At 39.1% G+C, this 21,540-nt stretch overlaps 1 protein-coding gene across 1 annotated transcript in view; it reads left to right on the top strand.

Annotated features, from left to right (window-relative positions):
• The first annotated feature begins 332 nt into the window (after positions 1-332).
• CFAP69 (cilia and flagella associated protein 69) overlaps positions 333-21,540 on the top strand; it is a 40,446-nt gene continuing 19,238 nt past the window's right edge. The window contains exons 1-14 of the mRNA XM_054020648.1: positions 333-541; positions 2,136-2,189; positions 4,552-4,617; positions 5,512-5,621; positions 7,608-7,684; positions 9,019-9,117; positions 11,055-11,204; positions 11,316-11,493; positions 12,175-12,298; positions 13,203-13,251; positions 13,364-13,485; positions 14,670-14,886; positions 18,724-18,888; positions 21,137-21,255. Coding sequence (XP_053876623.1) covers positions 422-541; positions 2,136-2,189; positions 4,552-4,617; positions 5,512-5,621; positions 7,608-7,684; positions 9,019-9,117; positions 11,055-11,204; positions 11,316-11,493; positions 12,175-12,298; positions 13,203-13,251; positions 13,364-13,485; positions 14,670-14,886; positions 18,724-18,888; positions 21,137-21,255 — 1,650 coding nt within the window. The 5' untranslated portion in view covers positions 333-421. The remainder of the gene's footprint in view (positions 542-2,135; positions 2,190-4,551; positions 4,618-5,511; positions 5,622-7,607; positions 7,685-9,018; positions 9,118-11,054; positions 11,205-11,315; positions 11,494-12,174; positions 12,299-13,202; positions 13,252-13,363; positions 13,486-14,669; positions 14,887-18,723; positions 18,889-21,136; positions 21,256-21,540) is intronic.

Below are 21,540 nucleotides of genomic sequence, written 5' to 3'. Positions count from 1 at the left end.
CCTTGCAGGGGAAGGGGAAGAGGGACATGCTGTGAGGGGGGTTGAGGTGGAGAGATGCACTGTGAGGGAGAAGGCTACCCGGGAAGGGGTTGAGGTGTAGGGGGAGGCATTGTGAGCGAGAGGGTTGAGGTGGGGAGGGAAGTGCTGTGAGCGAGGGAATTGCCGGGGCGGGGGGGATGTGGCAGCCTTCCCCCCTCCCCCCAGTTCTCTCCCTGTGCCGGCCACTAGGGGGAGCTTTTGCTCTGATTTCCGCGAGTTCGAACGCGCCCTGGCAGCTGTTCGGACCCCCTGGGGCTGCCGTAGGCGGCTTCCCCCGCTGCCATGGGAACGGAGCCCGGCCTGTGTTGGTGCCCCGGCGCTGGAGCAGGGAGGTGGCGGCTGCTGCACGAGCCCTGCACTGACCCCGACGTTCACCGCATCGATGTCCTCGCCGGCCGGGTCCGAAGTCGCCCCGGCCCCATCCCCAGCCCTGTCCCATCTGGCCGGCAGGGAGAAGCGCAGGCCGAAGCTGGCCTCGGACAGTGACCTGCGGACCAGCCAGGTGGGCGCGACCCAGGGTGACCGGTGTAGCCCCAAAGTACGGGCAGAGAGAGGGCAGAGAGAGGGCAGTGGCTACAACGAAGGTTACTGGGCATGCTCAGTACACCCAAAGTAGCAAAACGGGAGCGGGAGCACTTTGTGGGGCTACACCGGCACCGACAGTGCGGTCCAGGGGAGCGGGCCGGGGGCGAAGCACGGTCACTGGGGGGAGGAGGAATGATCCGCTCAGCCCCCACCACCCCCCAGTCCCCTTCACTCCCCGCCCCCACCTCGTCTCCTGGGTGATGGTCCGTGCGCCCTGCTGCGTGCGGAGGCGCCTTTTGTAGCTGCCCTTAGGAAGCCCCTGCTAGCCCTGGCACCAGGACAGGGAGAACCGGCCGGTCTCGGGGCCTCTCCCCTTCCTCAGCTGTGAGTCCGCCCGCCTCTGCTGCTCCTCGCTTTCCCCCGCAGCAGCAGGAACCCGACCCGGCCCTGAACAGCAGCCGCGAGACCCCACCGCCATCTGCTGCGAGCTGCAGCACAGCCAAGGAAGGGGGTTGGCGGGGTGAGGGGGCTCTCGGTGGCGGAGAAAGACAGACAGACAGTACTGAATCCGTGTACAGTTGGTTCGTGTTTGGGGGGTTGTTGCTTGTTTTGACTGAATGAAAGCTCGGCTTTTGTACAAGGGGATGGCATTTGCCCACGGAAGGTTCCTGCTCGTCCCAAGTGGACTTTTCAATAAAAAAAAAAATCTAGTTCGTGTGGTTGTGATGAAGATTGAAGCACGTGTAAATTGGTTCAGTGCTGCATCTGGGTGTGTATCACCAAATCAATTCCCTGCCATTGTAGGGGCTTGTGGCACAGGCTAGTTTAGTCTCATAACAGCTGTGACATGTCAATTTAATCCAGGGGTAACTGGGTGGGGTTTCGTGGCCTGTGATGTGCAAATGGTCAGACTAGACTTTTTTTTTTTCTGGTCGTCTCTTCTGGCGTCAAACTCAATCAATACAAAAGGGGAAATGACTGCCTAGGAAGTAATATTGTGGAAAGGGATAGGTTGTGGAGGTGGTATGGGTAGAGGGAATGCAAATGGAAATCTGGAACTCCTATCCAGGCATTTATATAAATCAAAAGAAAACTCTATATTTTGAATTATTATTATTATTTATTATTATTATTGTAGCTTCGGAACCACTAGAGTCTCAGGGCTTGTCTTCACTGTGGGCTAAATCAGCACTGTTGCAATCAATGCAGCAGCGTCGATTTATCAGGTCTGGTGAAGATGGGAGAGCACTCTCCTGTCAACTTCAGTACTCTACCTCAACAAGCGTCAGAAGCTATATCGATGTGAGAGTGTCTTCCGTTGACATAGCACGGTGTAGACACCTCAGTAATGTAAATTAAATTATGTAACTAAAATTGCGTAACTTACATCAACTTATCCTGCAGTGTAGACAAGGCCTGAGTCTCATTATCTATGATATCCCTCACACCCCCCACTAGAACTATAGCCTCAAAGTTTAGGTCCTTATTTGTTCATATTTAACATTGTTCAATTTTAGCATTTTTAAATATTGAAAAAAATTAAGAGCTGTATTTGTTTGTGGTGTATTCAGTTGAAGTCTGTGGACCTTAATCGTGTCATCAAACTACTTGAAGATTCCAACTCGGTAAGTACAACATGAGGAAAAAGGCTTGTGATACATTTTATAAGGGTAATAATAAAATACATGTTACAATTAAATACACAAATAAAACTAAGATAGCCAGATATTGAGCCCCAGTGGTCAGGACTACAAATCCCCAAAGTGGAAGAATTATACTGGTAGAATTACAAATGAGTCTTTCTTTGAAGATATTCAGTGTCAAGGAGCAATGGTACCCATGAACATTTATGTTAAATATTCATTCATGTGCCTAAATATGGACTTTCACAAAAAAATGTTGCAAATGTGTAGATTATAGAATCCAGGTGGGCAAATGACACAGTGTTGGTGTGCAATTGACTGTCCAAGATGGCAACTTTAGATTGTGAAACCCAACACTAAGAAAGCAGTTACAACATCTAGAATTGTTTAAAGCTTGTCAGCATGCATGTAATTGCCCATATTAACTGCTAACATTTCTCTAGGGGCTTGAATTGGAGGAGAGAGAACATTTATAAAGCTCAGGAGTCAAGAACAAATGGGACTAAATAGACACACAGAAAAACAGTAGCAATTATAGCCTGGACCTCAAAAACTATTTTTGGTCTCTGTAGAAAGATTTGACAAATCAAATACACAAGAATTATAAAAGTTCCCTGTGACTGTAAAAGCATAATAATTTATAGTCTTTAAGCAACAGCTTCATGGAACATATCAAATTGATGATTAAAAAATCTAAGAAGAGCTAGTCTTTCTCTCTCTTTTCTTTATGATATACAGCTGAAAGAGTAAGCTGTGCATGATCTTCATAAAAATATTTTTTGTGAGATTGTGTGCTGCACCTCCAGGAGGCAAAGCACACATAGGTGCAACATGGGGAAGGAGGCCTTCAGATTCTGGGCTGGTGGGGTTGAAACAACTGCTGGTCTAATTTAGAGCAGCTCCTTGGCTACTCTAAATTAGCCTTGCCTAGTGGCAAAGGAGCCCAAAATGGCCACAGTGGAGTGTTGTACAGTGCCACTATTGACATGTCCTGACATACCCTTAGTCCCTTTTCCAGCACTGCCCCTTTACCAGGCCTATACAGTGCTGGCATTGAGAGATTCTTGGCTGCAAAAGGGGATTTTATGCAAGATATGGGAACTGTAGCAAAGGAGAGAATTTGGACGGTTCTAGAATCTGAACTTTATTAAAAAAACTGGTCGGTATCAAAAATGGTGCTTCAGAAGAATGGAAAAATTAGGGGCTTGTATGCAGGAGGGATCACCTCAGTAGGAGTACAGATAATGGGAACTGCAACTCCAGAGTGGAACTCTTGTCCATTTAATCCACTATCTTTCCAGTAGTAGTGGGCAGTGGTTAGGTGGACGAAGAGGACAAATACAATCTTGCTTGGCTCGTACCCATTCAGAGTGCTGCTGCAAAGCTCACCTTTCTAGCTCGTCACCTTGACCATGTAATTCCTCTCTTTGCATCCATCCACTGACTCTTTTCTTTATTGCATCAAACTTAAGCTGCCTGTTTTCATTTCTAAGGCCCATCAGGACTTATGCCTAACCAACTTAGTGCTTCTCATATGCTATCAAGTTGTCGACGCTCACCTCCAGTTGGCCAATGACACCAGTCTCCATCACCACATGTTAAATTTTCAAACAAGCTTTCTTCCACACTGCCCCATATGCTTTGTAGGCACTCTCCCTAAACATTTACAAAGCTACCTCATTATTCTCTTTCAAATCCCTCCTTAAAATTCTCCTTTGTATGATGCCCATCAAAAACTTGACAGTTGGTGTGTTGTGACTGCTGCCTATCGTACTGACCAAGAGTCCGAAACAGAAGCTGCCAGTGAAGGCAGACAAAGAACAACAGGCTGATGCATACACTACTTAATGTGGCATTAGACATTTTCATAACAACAATTTGTGATGCCTCAGATATAATACAACATTTCTGAATAAATCTATCCTGTGTCAATGCATCTTTAATTACATCAGTATGCCTAATTTTAAAATCAAAATGCCATGCCATACCATACTTTCATACAGGCACTATACCAATAGTGATGGCATACTGCTTCACTTATCAGACAACCCTATAGTGCTGTCAGATGCTTTAATCCAGTGAGCCCACATGTTCAACCAAAATATCCATTACTAAAAGACTCTGCAAGATTATAGGAATGTGTTCTGTGCATTTAAAAATATATAGTTAGATCAAAAAACTAATCCTGCTGCTGAACACTTTCAGAATTTCATAGTATCTTGTGCCTTTTTAATCTATTTTTCCACTTGCACTTGAACTCAAAAGGGAACAGAACAAGATCATTTAAGGTTTTAAAGGCACACTGCAATTTAAAGTTAAGGGTTTTTTTTCTTTTCTTTTTAAGAATGAGGAGGAGGAAAGACAGCTAGAAACTCTCAAGAAAGTGATGAAGCAGTATGAGACTGGGCTTGTATCCTTTTTTTTTTTCTCCTCCACGGAAACTACAGTTCAAATAAGATGTGGTATTTTATATTTTTTTAATATTTTTGACTTTTCAGCAAAGTGGCTTATCATTGGCTACATTTCACAGAGATGTATAGCTTTACCTGATAGCAGCAGTAGTTCACTCATAATTTAATCACTGGCTTAGAGAAGGCCTTCTATGCACACTTATCATTGCTAAGGTTGCTTGGATAAGAAATATTCTTTCGATGCTTGGGGCTACCTGCTTCAAAATAGAATAGAAAAATCTCAGTAAGCAATAACATAGAAAAATGTAGATAAAAGGCTATACAAACTTAAATGTAATTTCAGCTTTTACAGCTCAGCACAGATATGGTTTCTAAATGCTATATTGATTAATACTTAAGAAATGTGGATAAGAATAACAAGGACTAGTGGGCATAAGGTGACATTTAAATAAAACCAAACCCAGATTAATTAGCTGGACACTTTTTTTATATATAAACAGTACCAGTGGTATGTAACACATTTCTAGAAATGACAGGTGAGACTAGGTATAAAGATTACCTCACAAATGTGTATTTGGTTCACATTTTCAAACTTGAATGCCTAAAGTTAGGCATATAAACCCATATTTAGGCGTACTTTTCAGTGGTGTTTAGTGCCCACAACTCCCATTGATCTCACTGGGTAAGAAAGCTCAGGTGCTTCACACATTTGAAAATCAGGCCACTTATAGTTAGGGATTTATGTGCCTAATTTTTAGTTATCCAAATCTGACTGTGTTGGACTAGAGTATTTCTTTCTGAAAATAAAGTATATTACAATAAATAAGTTCTTTTTTTTTCTCATTCTCAGGAGTTCTAACAGTCTAATTTCCTTAATTATTGAACATTAAAAGCCTCTTAAGGATTTAGCACAAATATTTAAAATTCTTAACCTATGTGCAGAAAAAATTCAGGACCAAGAGGCTTTCATAGAGCCTACATGTGAAATTCTTAAATTATGCGGGTAAGTACATCAGTTTTAGTAATAAATAGCACTGAGGACTTATATAAGTGCTATACAAATGTTAAGTGATTTTTACAACACGCCTGTGAGATGAATAGGCATACACTGCTTCCCCTTCTTTCCCTTTTATAAACTGATTTTCTTTGTGTATGATTGCTGTAGACACAAAAAGACAGTTTTTAGTAGTTCAGTGACTGTAGAACTACCTATTGCTGCACTCAGGACTGTATTATAATTAACCCCTGGATACCAGAAAGCAGGATGCCCAGGTGTCTCATTGCCTGCAGTAGGATGTTCTGGGACTATTGGCCCCCAAGAGATTAAACAATAAATCTTGTTAAGGTGTGTTTTGTTGTTTCAAAATGTTCTCCCGGTGAGTTAAAAACCTGAGATGAAGCGAAGGGACCTTAATAACTTTAGGTAAGCTTTATGAAGTGATAAACTTTAGGTCAATTTATTGGGGAGGGGGTGGAATACAAAAACAATTTAAGGGTTTTGTTTTAGTTTTATCGATTTTAATCTACTTTAGAATTTAACGTTTAATTGTGAGGGCTTTTTAACATCTTCATTGCCATACTACTCTACATTATTTTCAAATCAGAATGAAGTGTCATTCATTTTATGTTTGTCCGTACTGTCCTTTTGGTTTGAAAATTGCAGCCATAATAATGATTATACAGAAGACTTCCCCTTAACTTTTTTGATCGCTCATTTTCAGCTGATAAATATAGCAGTGATACAACATTGCAACTGAACTTCTTACTTCTCTGAGCATAATTAATTGTGCTGCTTTGCTGCCCCACGGTGGTTAATGAGAGAATACATCATGAAGTTTTCAAGTTTCTTCTGTGTATGGCAGCAACATGATAAACTTTGCAGTGAAGGTGTAAGGTCCATGCAACATAGTATCAGTTCAAGTGAGAAGTACATTTTCACCTATTGTAGAGTTCAGAAATAATACTAGTTTCTGCAGTGAATGTATGGATATGGCTTTGGACCCCAGTTCTTTGCTTTAATTTTTGTCTGATAGGGATGTTTCCACACTTCAGTGCTTTTACAGGTGAGAAGGAGAAGCCAATAATTAGAGTAGGTGTTACTTGGAAGTTCCTTTTAGCAGCTGGTCCTGTCGTTCCTACAATTTTCCTCTCTTCCACCACTACCTTTATTTTTTTTTTTTGCTTATCTTGCTCACACTTCTTTCTTTCTCACCGTTTCTGTCTCTTTCTCCCCATTTGTCCCATTATTTTCTCTCTCCCTTCTTTTCTTATGGCTCTGCTGCTGATACCAACAGGGGATCTTTCCCTTTCCTAACCCCTCTCCAGAAAACCTACAGCAAAGCTGTGCATGCACTATGTCATGAACGGAGCATAACATCTGAATATTTAATTGAATATGAGGGCAATTTTAGAGCATGTATTTATTACATAAACTCTGTACTCATGGTATCTGAGTGAATTTATCTGAACAATACCCCAGTTTAAAGAGATAATCTGACTCCAAGTAGCCTAAATACAACTAATAGTTCTATTTTTCCACATTGCTAGCTGTCCTGCCTAGGGATCGGTTCCTTTTTCCCCATCTGTGGTGAGCATGTCTGTTCACAGCCTGCCTCTGGCATATGACTGATGTCACCCCAGTTACTGAGCTTAATCTTCCATACTTAAATGACATCTGTTTGCTGGGATTATTTCCTGGTTTACCAAATATGAATTACTACAATGATACCTGTAGGCATTTACTTCTACCAGCCAAAAAATGAGTTGCTAGACCATGAAAGTAAACATTTTGTTCTGGGATAAGTGTCTGCAAAGAATATACTTGAGGACAGTTTTTCCAAGACATCTTCAAGGAATTTCATAGGATAGAACATAAGATATTGATTTTTCTATCAGATGTTGGCACCAACATGAACATGTTTTGATTAATCTATTTTTTCTGCTGTGTTCTAAGGATAGTTATAATAACTTGCTTGTTCAATTTTTGCAGGTTACCATTTTTAAAGAAGAAATTATCTGATGAAGTAAACTACACCCCAGTTACTTTAGAATCAATTGCACAATTGGGTAAGTTAGATTGCTGTGCTGCAATGCCCTCCAGGATAATAAAAAGAACCACAATTATCTTCCCAGTTGTAGCTTAGAATTTATATGATTTTTGTTACTGTACATATAATTACAAGTTCTTGCTACCTCCTGAGTCAGTCAACATTCTGAATTTCCCAGCATTCAGAAGCATTTCTACTTTGCTATGAACTTCATCTGTGCAGCTGTCAGAATATTGGAGAATCCTAATTGGCTGATTAGCCAATGAGGTTTCTTTCTGCCTAGTGAGAGAGGCTACCCACCAGAGTTAGCCCAGGAGAGCTCAAGAAATAAACCAGTATTACTCCTGTAGCCTGATCCACTGGCTGATTTCATTTTGCTTTGAGTATCTTAACTATTATACTTGAGTTTTTCAAAGAACAACACCACCACAAGCTCTGTGGGTCAAAAGAGCATGGGGTCTTGACTATCCAATAGAGACGGGAATGAGAAGACGAATAGCAGGTCAGCAAGTGGGAAGACTTGAGCAATAGAGAGGTGGAGCAAAAGGCCATGTGTGACAGGTCAAACAAAAAGGAATATCCTTGGAACCTGGGAACAGAAAGTTCTCCTTCCTGGAGGTCTTTATTTTCATCTGTCCAAAGAGATAGCAAAGTAAACCCACAGTCTCTGTTTCAGACCCTCTTTGGTGGTGTCTGCCCCAGAACTTATTACGAAGTGGAGGATTACAAAATTAAAAGAGAAAGCAAGTCAGTTTAATTGGGCATGCTCCCCAAGAGAGACTATCTCCACAGCATGGATCTCTCCAGTTCTCTCCCTATTTTGTTGAAAAGGTATTTTTTGTATTTTCCCCTTATGCCATTGTGCCTCACCAGACACTAGGATCACTAATATGGCAACCATGCTGTCAGCTGCCATATTAGTAATCCTGCTTTCTTTGTTCTGAGAGAAACTGTCTGGAACCATTGAGTTGGCCTAATCCCTCACCACTCTGGAGAGGGGGGAGTTCCAGCCCACCTTACTCAGGGAACTCCGGACTCAGGCTGTAAAACAAAGAGCAACAGAATAGGCTTCTTTATAAACCCCAGGCCATTTTCCCAAAACCACTTCCTTCCCCTCTGTGGCAGTGAATCCTGTCTCAGGTATTTATAGTCAAACTTGGGATAAGTTAATACCGGCCCAAGATGGTTACCCTCATAAGGAGTGAACACAAATATATACAGGGTATAAACAGTAAGAAGGAACACACGTTACTCAGTGTAGTACAAGATAATATAAGTAGGAGGAATCATGACATTTTTTAAACTATTCTATCTTGTAAAAATTGCAAATCAGAATTTGTCTGTTTCCTACAGGTTACTTGATGAGGGTGCCAAGCTCTCAAGTGAGGATACAAATCTGTAAGTGTATCATTAGCTTTTACCATCCAGAGCCACCAGACAAACAGCTTGCAGGTAAAATACACAATTTTAAAGTTTTGCAAGAATGAAACAATGAAATGTATGTGATCGGCCATCTACTCTGAAATGGCTCTTTGCACTCAGCTCTGACTGCAGTTAAGAATTTTTATTTGCGCAGATAAATAAGTGCCATAATTACCTTAATTAAATAGACCACATTGGAGAATGTGCAATTAATATAATCTTCAATAGGAATGTATATATTGTCATTTAAAATATTAAAAATTAAAGTATCCATGTGTATGCACTGAATGTATCTGTCTAATCTGGCAATATATGCAAAATTAATTTAGTTAGACATTGTTTATTATAACATTTTGGGGGTGAAACAGTACAAATGATTGTGGGGAGAGCCACGAGGATTCTGAAACATGGAGGATACAGGAAAAAGGAGTGAATGGCTTTGGGGCTGGAAGTGGGGAAAAAATATAGAATTCTTGGTTTGGCCATATAATCTCTAGAGCGGAAGCATTGTCTCCTCCTCCTGGGTTTTATGATTTAGGAAGCTTACAGCAACTGGCCATTTCCTTGCCATGGTGGGGACCTCGGACACTGGTACCCCTTAATCCTCTACCAGTGCCACATAATAGTTTAGTCTCCTGTGGGCTTTAATACTTAGGTCTAATTATGGTTGTTGGGTTTGGTGCGTGGGTGCTGGGTGGTATAGGTGGCCTGTGACTGATATATAGGAGGTTGAAGTGGATTATCTGATGGTCCCACATGGCCTTTGACTCTGTGACTTTGGTCGCAGGCTAACCTGGCTTCTGTGGCCTACAAAGCTCAGGTTGGTGCTCTCACTCCAATTACAGGAATCTGGAAATGTCAAAGCAATCTGTTTTTAGTTTTTTAAAGTATTACTCCAAATTCTGCAAACACGTTTAACTTTACATAATTGAGTAGTTCCATTTACTTCAATAAGTGTTGAAATTCTTGGAGTTTTTGCCTTTCCTTTAGACTGGGGTTTAAATTGAGGTATGATCCTGTAAGATGCTGAGCACTCTGGCAAAGCAGCAAAAGGATCAAAGCACATGCTTAACCCTGCTGAAGTAAATGGAGCTACTCACGAGAGTGTTGACGCTTTGCTGGATCATGGCCAGAGTGCTCAATACTTAACAGGATTGAGCCCTTGGTCATTCACAGCAGACAAGACATTGCCGGCAGATGTGCTAATGGAAGAGGTCATCATTTCAAGTGGTTCCTCTGCCCATGAGGAAATGAAGGGATGTGTTTGACTAGCACTAAATAAGGGGAATTTTTACAAGAATCTCGTCTTTTAAAAAAAACAAAAATGGGCCTTTTCTCTAAAATATCATTTGTCTTTTAAAAATTGCTCAAACTTAACTTTCTGTTACCTGATAAGGTGGAACATAAGAATGTGAACTGCTCATCTCAGTACTTCTGTCCCCATCTACACTACAAAAAGAACCACAGTAGTGGTTTCTGTATGCATGGGCAAAGGAAAAAACACTGTTGGCAATTCAAATTTAGTCAACGTGACCTTGAGGAGTCATGTTAAGCAATGGGATTTAGTCATGCTGACTGATAGACAGATATGCTAATCATGAGCGGCAGCATGGTCCAGAGAATTAGGACACTGGACTGGGACTCAGGAGACTTGGGTTCTGTTCCATGTCTGCCACTGATTTTTTGTGTGACCTAGAGCAAGTCACTTCACTGTTCTGTGCCTCTGTTTCCTCTCACACCATTTGTCTGTTAGACTGCTAACTCTTCAAGCTAGGAACCAACTCTTACTATATGTTTGTATAGCACCTAACACAATGAGGTCTTGATCTTGGTTAAAAGTTTCACTTTAGATAATTTTCATTAAAATTACTGAAATTCACATTTCATCCATTTTTTGAAGAAAGCTAAATATTATATGTGATTATGCTTGTCTAAATAGTTATAATTTTCAACTATTGTACTTACAGGATTACACTCTACAAGTGCAAACTATAAGATACAGATGGCTGAATTGGGAGGTTTAGCAGAAACCCTAGTTTTGTCTCTAGCATTGGTTGAAAATCAACTTGCTGAGAAGTTATGGGTACTTAAAGCCCTACAGCATCTCTCCACATCTGGTTAGTATAGGATATTTTTTTAACAATCTCGTTATCTCAGATATGCTTTTCTTTATATACACCTAAAACCAACCTGCAGGGAGTTGATTATTCAGACTTTCTTAATTCCAGGAGTAAATTGTAAACTTATGATGAAAGCCCAAGCAGCCAGCAGAATCTGTTCTCATCTAAATGATGCCGATCCCTCTGGACAGCTACTGTTCCGTTCATCAGAAATCCTATGGAACTTATTAGAAAACATGTCAAAGGAAGAAATTGTTAATCAGCTCAGTAACTTGGAATGTATATAGTAAGTACAATCAAACATTATGTAAAGTAGTATTGCAATTTTGGAGCAATCTATGTAGTTCTAAAATAATATGTTGCTGGATTTTGGCATTTTGTTTGATACATGCTGAGAGACGAGACGAGGAATTCAGGTTATGCAGTTTAGCAGTAATTATTATGGGCCTGATCCTGCAGAAGGAAAGAACTGCAGAATCAGGCCTTAAATCAATGCAGTGCATTACTTTTTTTTAGCATTTCAGTATTATAAAATTAGTAGTAAATGATATGTTATAAAATACAAGACTGAGAACCAGATCCTCAGCTACATTGCTCCATTAATCAATGGAGTTGTGTTGACGTTCACTGAGGATTTGCCCTTCTGTTTTTAAAGGAAATATTTTAATCAGACAGCAAGATGCAGTTAAGCATACCTTTGCTTGAGTAAATAGACATCTCTTTATAAATTCAGTTTAACACCTGTAAAACAAAGATTTGTGCCAATGATAGCAGTTGATGCTTAAATTAGATAGTGGTACATATAAAATATCAATTTTGAAAAACCTTGGGAAGTTGTGGTGCTTGCAACTGCACATTAATCTAGACTGAAAAGTCTGACGTAGCAATGGGATTCATGTACTCAGGAGCTGCACATAAATAGAATACGAAAAGGAATATAAAACTCTGACTTTCATTTTCTTCTAAGTGCTTTGAAGGAAGTGTTTGTGAACTTACTCATGCATGGTTTCCGTCACTATGATCGCCAGCTAAGAAACGACCTCTTAGTAATAGCCACACTCATAGCTGAAAACCCTGGAGCACCAATGATTGTGAGTATTCATATTTTTGAGCCGTATAGGCTGGTGACATATTAACTACCCTGTTCTGTATGCACTGAATATAGTCCAAAGTTACCACTTTCTTGGGATTTGTTGTATTGTTAAATTCAGCCTATTCTTTCTCCCAGTTTTGGCTGTTCAGGGCTTTCCTTCCAGGAAGACTCTGTTTCTTTCTGTAGTTCCCTATGCCTCAGAGACACTCAAACCTTTAACACCGTTAGCTTCTGCCCAATAACATAAAGATGATTTGATAGTGAGAAAACAAAAATAACTGCAAAGCTTAACAGAAGGGTCCAGTTACAGGGAGCCTTATATTTAAAACTGTATTCATTGTTTGGAAAATCTAAGGAGTAAGTTTATTACCGTAAGTTGACTAAGAAGTGTGTGTGTAATTCATTACCCACATCTTCTGGAATATTTCATAGCTTTTACGAGAGAGCTGTACGGTTCCTTGTTTTAAATAAGCTAATATTCTTTTACTCTCTGTTTCATAGTTTTAGATTTAGAATTCTAAATAGTCATGACATAACGAATAATTCGTCAAACAAATTCCTGATTACATGAATCAGCTGGATGTTGTTTAGGGGCCTGGTCAGGCATGTTCTCCTTTTATGGAATTCATCTTTGCTTGAATAAGAGTTTCACATTAAGTTTCACACTTGAATAAGAGTTTCACACTTGCTGGATAACCCTTATAATTTGGAATTTAATTCACACTTCCTGTTTTCCCAGTAGCCATTTTAGAATGTCCATTGCACTTTTACAGTACCTTATTTCATGTCTGAAGTTTTCAGGGCCCAGATCCTCAAAGGTATTTATGTGCCTAACTGCCATTGATGTCAATGAAATTATGAACTATGACGTAATTAAAACATTTATTTTGTATGTCTGCTAGGAAAGTGGATTTACTAAGCAGTTAATACTATTAGCAACGTTTAGTGAAGGTAAGATGTCTTATTATTGCACATGTGAAATATAAGTGCTTTTTTCCTAATTATCATCTTTTGAATTTCTTGTTTAGCTTTAGTTGTAATTTGGCTATAATTTCCTTCCCAGTTAAAAGCCATAATCCTTTGGTAAAAGGTTTTAAGCTTACCTACAGTTATGAAGACTTTGAGCTGAAAAAATTGCTGTTTAACATGGTTGCAGTCTTAGCGAAAGATCTGTGTTCAGTACAGGTAAGTTGTACCCAAATTGGTTGTGTAAATAAATGAGGGTTATACTGATCATAGCAATATCCTTTACTATCCATGTCCATATGCTCTTCTGTAGGTGAATAATTAATAATCTTATGCCAGTACTTGGCCTCAGACCTCGTGCTGATGCTATACTGCAATATAAGGTGTCTATTTTTAGAGGTTTTGTAAATCTAGTCCAACACTAAAATAATTACCCATTCTGAAAAGCCAATGCTGAACATGACTCAAATGCAGATGTAGATTAGGACAAGCCAAGTTCATCACTGTTTCAGAAACCATGTTTACTGAATTGATGCAAAATATGAACAGTATGTGTCTTCACTGAACTATATTAAGCACTAGTTTCACTGTACCTGCTCCCATTGCCAACCGTAGGTAATTTTCCTAGTACAGACCAGTCCTGTCCTGGGCATTCTCTCCCTATTTCTGCAAATTTTGACAACCTGAAGGAGCCACTGGGCAGTGAATCAGTGAAACTGATCAGAGGCTTGCTGAGTGCCTATAGTAGCCAAGAACTACCATCAGTCAAGCTTGTCATTAGTTGCTACTCTGTCTTCCAACCACACACCTGTCTTTGAGCCTTTTATATCAGCATTACACCATACCACCACCATCACCAGCAACAGTCAAAACATCCCTGACACCCCATCAAACTTGTGATGCAGATCCGCCTACCCTCATAATGACTTCAATTTTATAATTATTATTATTGGTTGTATTATGGTAGCAGCTTGAGGTCCTGGTCCATAAGTGGGACTCCTTTGTGCTAGGGGCTGTGCAAACAAAGACCCAAAAGCAGTGCCTGCCCCTATGATTATTTATACCAGATGAGGATGTGGCCCAACGGCTTTATCCAAGAGACTAATTAAAAAAAAAAAAACAGTGTGGTGTTAATCACTGAATTAGAACAAACTCACTGAGGGCTTGATCCACTGACCATTGATACGAGGTGATGGTAAAGTGACTATTTATCATGCCCAGAGAGAGTCTGTATGTTGCCTAAACACTGAAGGGTACATTTGAAAAGTCTTAAGGAGGAAATTGCAAACAGTTGAGTTTAAAATTATTTTAAAAATTAGTTGACTCAGTCTCTTAGATTTTTTCATATTTACATGTGACATCTTTAAGCTATATCTGTACCTATTTATCTTTTGAATCTGCAGCTGCTAAATGAGGGAAAAGTGGTGCTGGCTTTGTTTCATTATGTCAAACCAAATGAAAAGCCTGGTGTACATGACTGGTCTGCTGCCCAATATGAAGAATTACAGCTTCATGCAATTGCTACGTTAGCTTCAGTAGCTCCATTGTTAGTGGATGACTATATGACCTGTCAAGGGAATACTCGTCTCCTTATGTTTCTAGAATGGTGTGTGGGCCAGGGTGAGTTGACTTTAGACATCTATCTCAATTATATATCATGGCCCTGAAAATACAACACAACTATTAGACTGAAAAACTGTAAAACTGATGAACATGGAATACAATTTTCAAAAATAGTTCATGTAGGAAATGTATCAGTTTTCTCATCAGTTTTTGAAAAACATAAATAAATAGGAATGAACTCTCATATTGAAGAAAGATGCTCTACAGTTTTCTACACAGCAGCTCATCCAATGCATTACTTTTTTTATTCCAGTTTTGGGTGTTTCCTGCACAGAAATAAGTAAATTTAATCAGATGAATATTTTATGGTACAGATAAATATTCACTTAATCTGGTAATCTCTGTCTTCCCTCTTTTTAAAGACACCATAATAGAGGCTCAACTTAAATGTATACCCCAAGTTAAAAAAACATAGTAAGAGAACCAAAAAAAGATAACTGTGGCTAAACAACAAAATAAAAGAAGCATTGAGAGGCAAAAAAGCATCCTTTAAAATGTGGATGTTAAATCCTAGTGAAGAAAATAGAAAGAAGCATAAACGCTGGCAAGTGAAGTGTAAAAATATAATTAGGCCAAAAAAGAATTTGAAGAACAGCAACCAAAGACTCAAAAAAGTAACAGCAAAAAAAAATTCAGTAAATCAGAAGCAGGAAGCCTGCTAAACAACCAGTGGGGCCACCAGTTGATCAAGATGCTAAAGGAGAACTCAAGGACGATAAGGCCATTGTGGAGAAACTAAATGAATTCTTTGCATCAGTCTTCACAGCTGAGGATGTGAGGGAGATTCCTAAACCTGAGCCATTCTTTTTAGGTGACAAATCTGAGGAACTGTCCCAGATTGAGGTGGTGCTAGAGGAGGTTTTGGAACAAATAGATAAACAGAAATAAGTCACCAGGAACAGATGGTATTCACCCAAGAGTTCTGAAGGAACTCAAATGTGAAATTGCAGAACTACTAACTGTAGTCTGTAAGTTATCATTTAAATGAGCTTCTGTACCAAATGACTGGAGGATAGCTAATATGATGCCAATTTTTAAAAAGATCTCCAGAGGTGATCCTGGCAATTACAGGCCGGTAAGCCCGACTTCAGTACCGGGCAAACTGGTTGAAACTATAGTAAATAACAAAATTGTCAGACACATAGATGAACTTAATTTGTTGGAAAAGAGTCAACATGGTTTTTGTAACGGGAAATCATGCCTCACCAATCTACTAGAATTCTTTGAGGGGGGTCAACAAGCATGTGGACAAGGGGGAACCAGTGCATATAGTGTACTTAGATTTTCAGAAAGCCTTTGACAAGGTCCCTCACCAAAGGTTCTTAAGCAAAGTAATCTGTCATGGGATAAGAGGGAAGGTCCTCTCAGGGATTGGCAACTGGTTAAAAGATAAGAAACAAAGGGTAGCAATAAATGGTCAGTTTTCAGAATGAAGAGAGGTAAATAGTGGTGTCCCCTAGGGGTCTATACTGAGCAAAGTGCTGTTCAACATATTCATAAATGATCTGGAAAAAGGGATAAACAGTGAGGTGGCAAAATTTGAAGATGCTACAAAACTACTCAAAATAGTTAAATCCAAAGCAGACTGCAAAGAGCTACAAAGGGATCTCACAAAACTGGGTGACTGGGCAACAAAATGGCAGATGAAATTCAATATTGATAAATGCATAGTAATGCACATTGGAAAACGTTATCCCAACTATACGTATAAAATGATCGAGTCTAAATTAGCTGTTGCCACTGAAGAAAGAGATCTTGGAGTCATCCACTCAATGTGCAGCAGCAGTCAAAAAAATTAACAGAATGTTGGGAATCATTAAGAAAGGGATAAATAATAAGACAGAAAATATAATATTGTCTCTATATAAATCCCTGGTATGCCCACATGTTGAATATTGGATGCAGATGTGGTCATCCCATCTCAAAAAAGATATATTGGAAAAGGTTCAGAAAAGGGCAACAAAAGTGATAAGGGGTATGGAATGGCTTCCGTATATGAGGCGAGATTAATAAGACTGGGACTTTTCAGCTTGGAAAAGAGACTGCTAAGGGGGGATATGATTGAGATCTATAAAATCATGACTGGTGTGGAGAAAGTTAATAAAGAAGTGTTATTTACTCCTCATAACACAAGAACTAGGGGTCACCAGATGAAATTAATAGGCAGCAGGTTTAAAACAAAGGGAAGTATTTCTTCACACAATGCACAGTCAACCTGTGGAACTCTTTGCCAGAGGATGTTGTGAAGGCCAAGACTGTAACAGGGTTCAAAACAGAATTAGATAAATTCATGGAGGATAGGTCCATAAATGGCTATTAGCCAGAATGGGCAGGGATGGTGTCCCTGACCTCTGTTTGCCAGAAGCTGGGAATGGGAGACAGGGAATGGATCATTTGATTATTACCTGTTCTGTTCATTCTCTCTGGGGAACCTGCCATTGGCCACTGTCAGAAGACAGGATACTGGGCTAGATGGACCTTTGGTCTGACCCAGTATGGCTGTTCTTATGTGTTTGTGTTCTTTTACTTATCCTACTGTTATACTCCTACAAAGCACACGAGATATTTTTTTTTTATAGGGGAAAAGGCAACACGCCGCATTTATTGAGAATACAGCAATTAGCATATGCTTTTTAGTTACATACACATACAGTCCTGCCAGTTGATGTTACAGTTACCAGTCCAGAGTCTGGATTAATTTAGTGGCCAGCCAGATTGGTTGCAGAGGGGAGCCGGGCTCTGTCGGTTGCAATTTGATGCTTTTGGAGCTGTTGGCAAGACAAACCCAAAGCCCCATGGCAAAGCACCCTTTTTTTATAGGGTTTTTGTTGTTGTTGTTGTTGTTGTTTTTTTTTAATTGAAATTTATGGATTTTGCTGTGTTAGTTTATGACCAGTTACTTTTTAATGGGTGTTATTTTTTGATGGCCTAAAACACCTTTGGGAGGGTTGTTTTGTTTAGTTTTGATATAATTAATTATTTTGTGTTCTAAGGTTGCCAGCCTTTACCTCAGGGTTGTTAGTTTGCCCCTTTTTAACCATGAATGCGCGCTGATGGTTTTTTGGCGTTTTTAAGGGTTTTTTAGTTTTTTTAGCTTGGGTTTTGTTTTGTTTTTTGGCCATTAACAATGGCCTTTACACTTTTTTTTTTTTTTTTTTTTTTGATACATGCACTTTTTATTTACATAAACAGTTTTTTACAGAGACCTTTAAAAGGTAACAAATAGCAGTGTTTTATGGCATTGTAAATTAATGTAACTAATGTAAAGGCATTGTAAATTAGTCTTTACTAAATTTTGCACCTATCTTTTCCTACATTGGGGCCTAGGCTTTTGAAATTTTTTAAATTTAATTAACATAGACACAGTCAAAATCCTGTCTGTTACTTGCAAGGCACGAATAAAAAGAAAATGGCTAATACTAGTATTCACTATTCTATTTATTTATTTTAATACCTTGTTTTACTATAAAACATACACTGTATATAACCAAAACATAACCAATTATATAGCACAGTACCCATGGTACAACACTATTGAAGCACAGATTCCACTGAAAAAAAACTAACCAGTAACTTATTGAGATAACTAAATTGTTGAAATAATGAAAAATACTCATTAAAAACACATTTGTTATGATAATAAAAAGTATAGTCTTAAGTATTTTAAGATTTCTTATTAGAAAATTATTTTTAAGCACAAAGCCTTTGTAATAAGGGATTAGTTACTTTGGTTTTGGTTTATCTGAAACCTGCAAAATAGCAGCTGAAAGCATAACTTTATTTTGAATCTACACTGAATTGCAAAAGCAGATTTTCATTTTGATTTATCCACAGATCCCTTCTTCGGTCAAGGTAACTGTTTCCATGGTGCAGGTGGTCGTGGCAACAAACTTGCTCAGATGCGCTACAGTCTGAGAGTCCTGAGACCTGTGGTGTCCCTTTGTGACGAAGCTGTGAACCTCGATCTTTGTGATCAGGGAGCAATTAACCAACTGTTGGGTAAAGCACAATTTATGTTGTGATATTTATCCACTATATAATGTGTTCTTCTGTTGAATATACTGTGTTTGGAATGTTGCACTTAAGTATACAAACTGGGAATATTATGTTCTGTAACTTCCTATTTTTACCTTCTAGCACATAAAATTATATGTGCTCCTTTTTTTATATTATAATATTGATGTACAATCAACATTGTGCCAAGTGGTACAGGTACTAGTTCATAGATATTAACACTTGAGTGTCATCATTAATTAACAGCTTTGACTCTTATGAAATACTTCCCTTTTTTCACTTAAAAAAGGAATTAATCTCTTTCATGAAACATTTCTGTCAAAGCATGGTCTCTTGATCAGTAAGACATATCCAGATTCCTCCATGTTCTTGCGCTTTAGTTTTTAATACATGTCCCCGACTGCTGAAAAATTTCAATATGTGAGGGCACGATTGGGGGGAAAAGTGAAAACAATGTAAAAATTAATTGATTTAATTTGTTTTAATGTTGTGACACTACAACACACACACACACACACACACACACACACACACACACACACACAAATAGAATACTTCTGTAAAGCCAAGGGATATAATTTGTAAAGTGCAAGCTGTCTAATTATTATTATTATCATTATTCTGGTAGCACCTAGGGAACCCTGTTATGGACCAGGGCCCCATTGTGCTTGGTACTGTACAAACACAGAACACAAAGATTGCTCAAACCTGCTCTGGAGGGTGGAGAGAGAGTAGTTTAGCATCCATCTTAATTCATTCTTTATCCTTTTTTGGTGAGAGTACTCACGAGGGTATGCAGACTCATAGGTCACTGAACAAGTATCCTATGATAACTTTTGACCAGAATTGACTGAACTGATCTGAATCCATGATTTAATAATAATATCTTTGTCTCATATAGCACTTTTTGTCAGTAAATCTCAAAGCACTTCACAGTTTAGGAGTGAAAGGTGTGGATCCCATTACTGTTTTGTATTCTCCGAACTCCCATATAATTTACATACATGATTATGGCCCTGATCCTTGTCTCCTGAAATCAATGGCAGAACTCCAGTTGACTTGGATAGGAGCAGGGTCAGAGACTGTGACCCTAATTCTCATTTACACGAAGACCATTTTAAAGCACTCTGGCAGAGAAAAGGGACCTTAAAATGAGCAGAAATGTAACTCTCACTCATTTTCACTGTCAGAGTGGTGTAAAGGGGCCTTAGTGTAAACGCAGAATCAGTGCCTACACTTAAGTCTTTTATCTGATAAATGTTGTGCCAGGAGAATAAGGGAGAGAAATGCAGAGTAAAGCTGCCCTGCTTCTGTCCCACTCTGCACCTTAGACCACTTCTTAGTCCAATATATCATACCTGCTATAATGTACTATTTATTATTTTTAATTTGTGTCAATTGTGAAATCATGAATTGTTTACAAAGTTCTTTTTGTTTTGTTTTGCTTTTTAAATAAAACTTCCAGGAGTGCAGCAGAACCAAAATTGGAGGAATCTAATGATGGCATGATGTGGAAGATAGGGAATGTCTTATAACAGAAATTCTATTTTGGAAAGAAATAAAGGGTTTAATGTCCTTCAGTGAAAATCTGGTCCCACTGAAGTCAATGGAAAAACACCCATTCATTGCAGTGAAGCCAGAATTTCACCCCTTATTTTGGATATCAAATTATGGAGCTTTAATTTATCCTGGGAGGGTACTTAAGTGGTCTTGTCTACTTGGTGAGTTATCTTGTGGCAAGCCGGGATGTGAATCTACAGCACACCAGCTTGCTGCACGCTAACTGGTTATATGGATACTACTGCAGCATGGTGATAGTCCTGGAGTGCTGCTTAGTATTCTGCTCTCCGTACACTAAGCTGTACTCTGGGACTTGCACTGCTCTGTATCCACATGGCAAGTTAGTGCACAGCAAGCTGGTGTACAGTAGTTTGCTGTGTGGACAAGCCTGTAGTTCCACTGGCTTTAGTCCATGGGGGTCAAGGTTACACAATCTACTCCTTAATTTTCATTGTTAGCAACTAATTTTCATTCAAGAGTACTACAGGTTGTGTGAGATCTTGTGTAGCTCAGTAGATATCTCTTGTATAGCACAGGTAGATTGTGTTAGACAATAGAGTACTTGCATTGGAAAATTTTATTTTAAAAATATCAGCAAAGGTAGTAACTGGATATAATTAGGTTTTCTGTGTAAAACAGGACACTCGTGTTTTTAATGTGTCTGTCATTCCAGATATCTTAAAGCATATAACAAACAAATCTAAAGAAAAAGAAGATGCCATTGTACTGGAAATTCAAACTGATATATTACTTATCTTGTCTACTCTCTGTGAAAATGATCTTCATAGAAAGGTAATCCTACTGCATTATTCTGTGAGAAAAGTCAAAATATATTTTTATTTAAATTACACTGCCATTTTCTTCAAAGGTAAGTATCATTTGTAGTTCACCACTCATGAATCAAAGGCTCTCTGACAACTAGTTTCAGTGATGTTGCATTTTACTTCCATCATCTTACTCATAGTCCTTTTGAGCAGTTGACCGAACCCTGCCATTACCATTTTGCATCATCTAAATCAAGGGATGAAAATATGTTTGTTGGGGTGAAGAAATAGTGAGATAGGAAGGACTTTTAGA

This window comes from Malaclemys terrapin, chromosome 2 (assembly GCF_027887155.1).
Source record: "Malaclemys terrapin pileata isolate rMalTer1 chromosome 2, rMalTer1.hap1, whole genome shotgun sequence".
Lineage (NCBI taxonomy): Eukaryota > Metazoa > Chordata > Testudines > Emydidae > Malaclemys > Malaclemys terrapin.
Note: the sequence above shows the minus strand (reverse complement) of the source record. Positions and strands in the feature narration are given on the sequence as shown.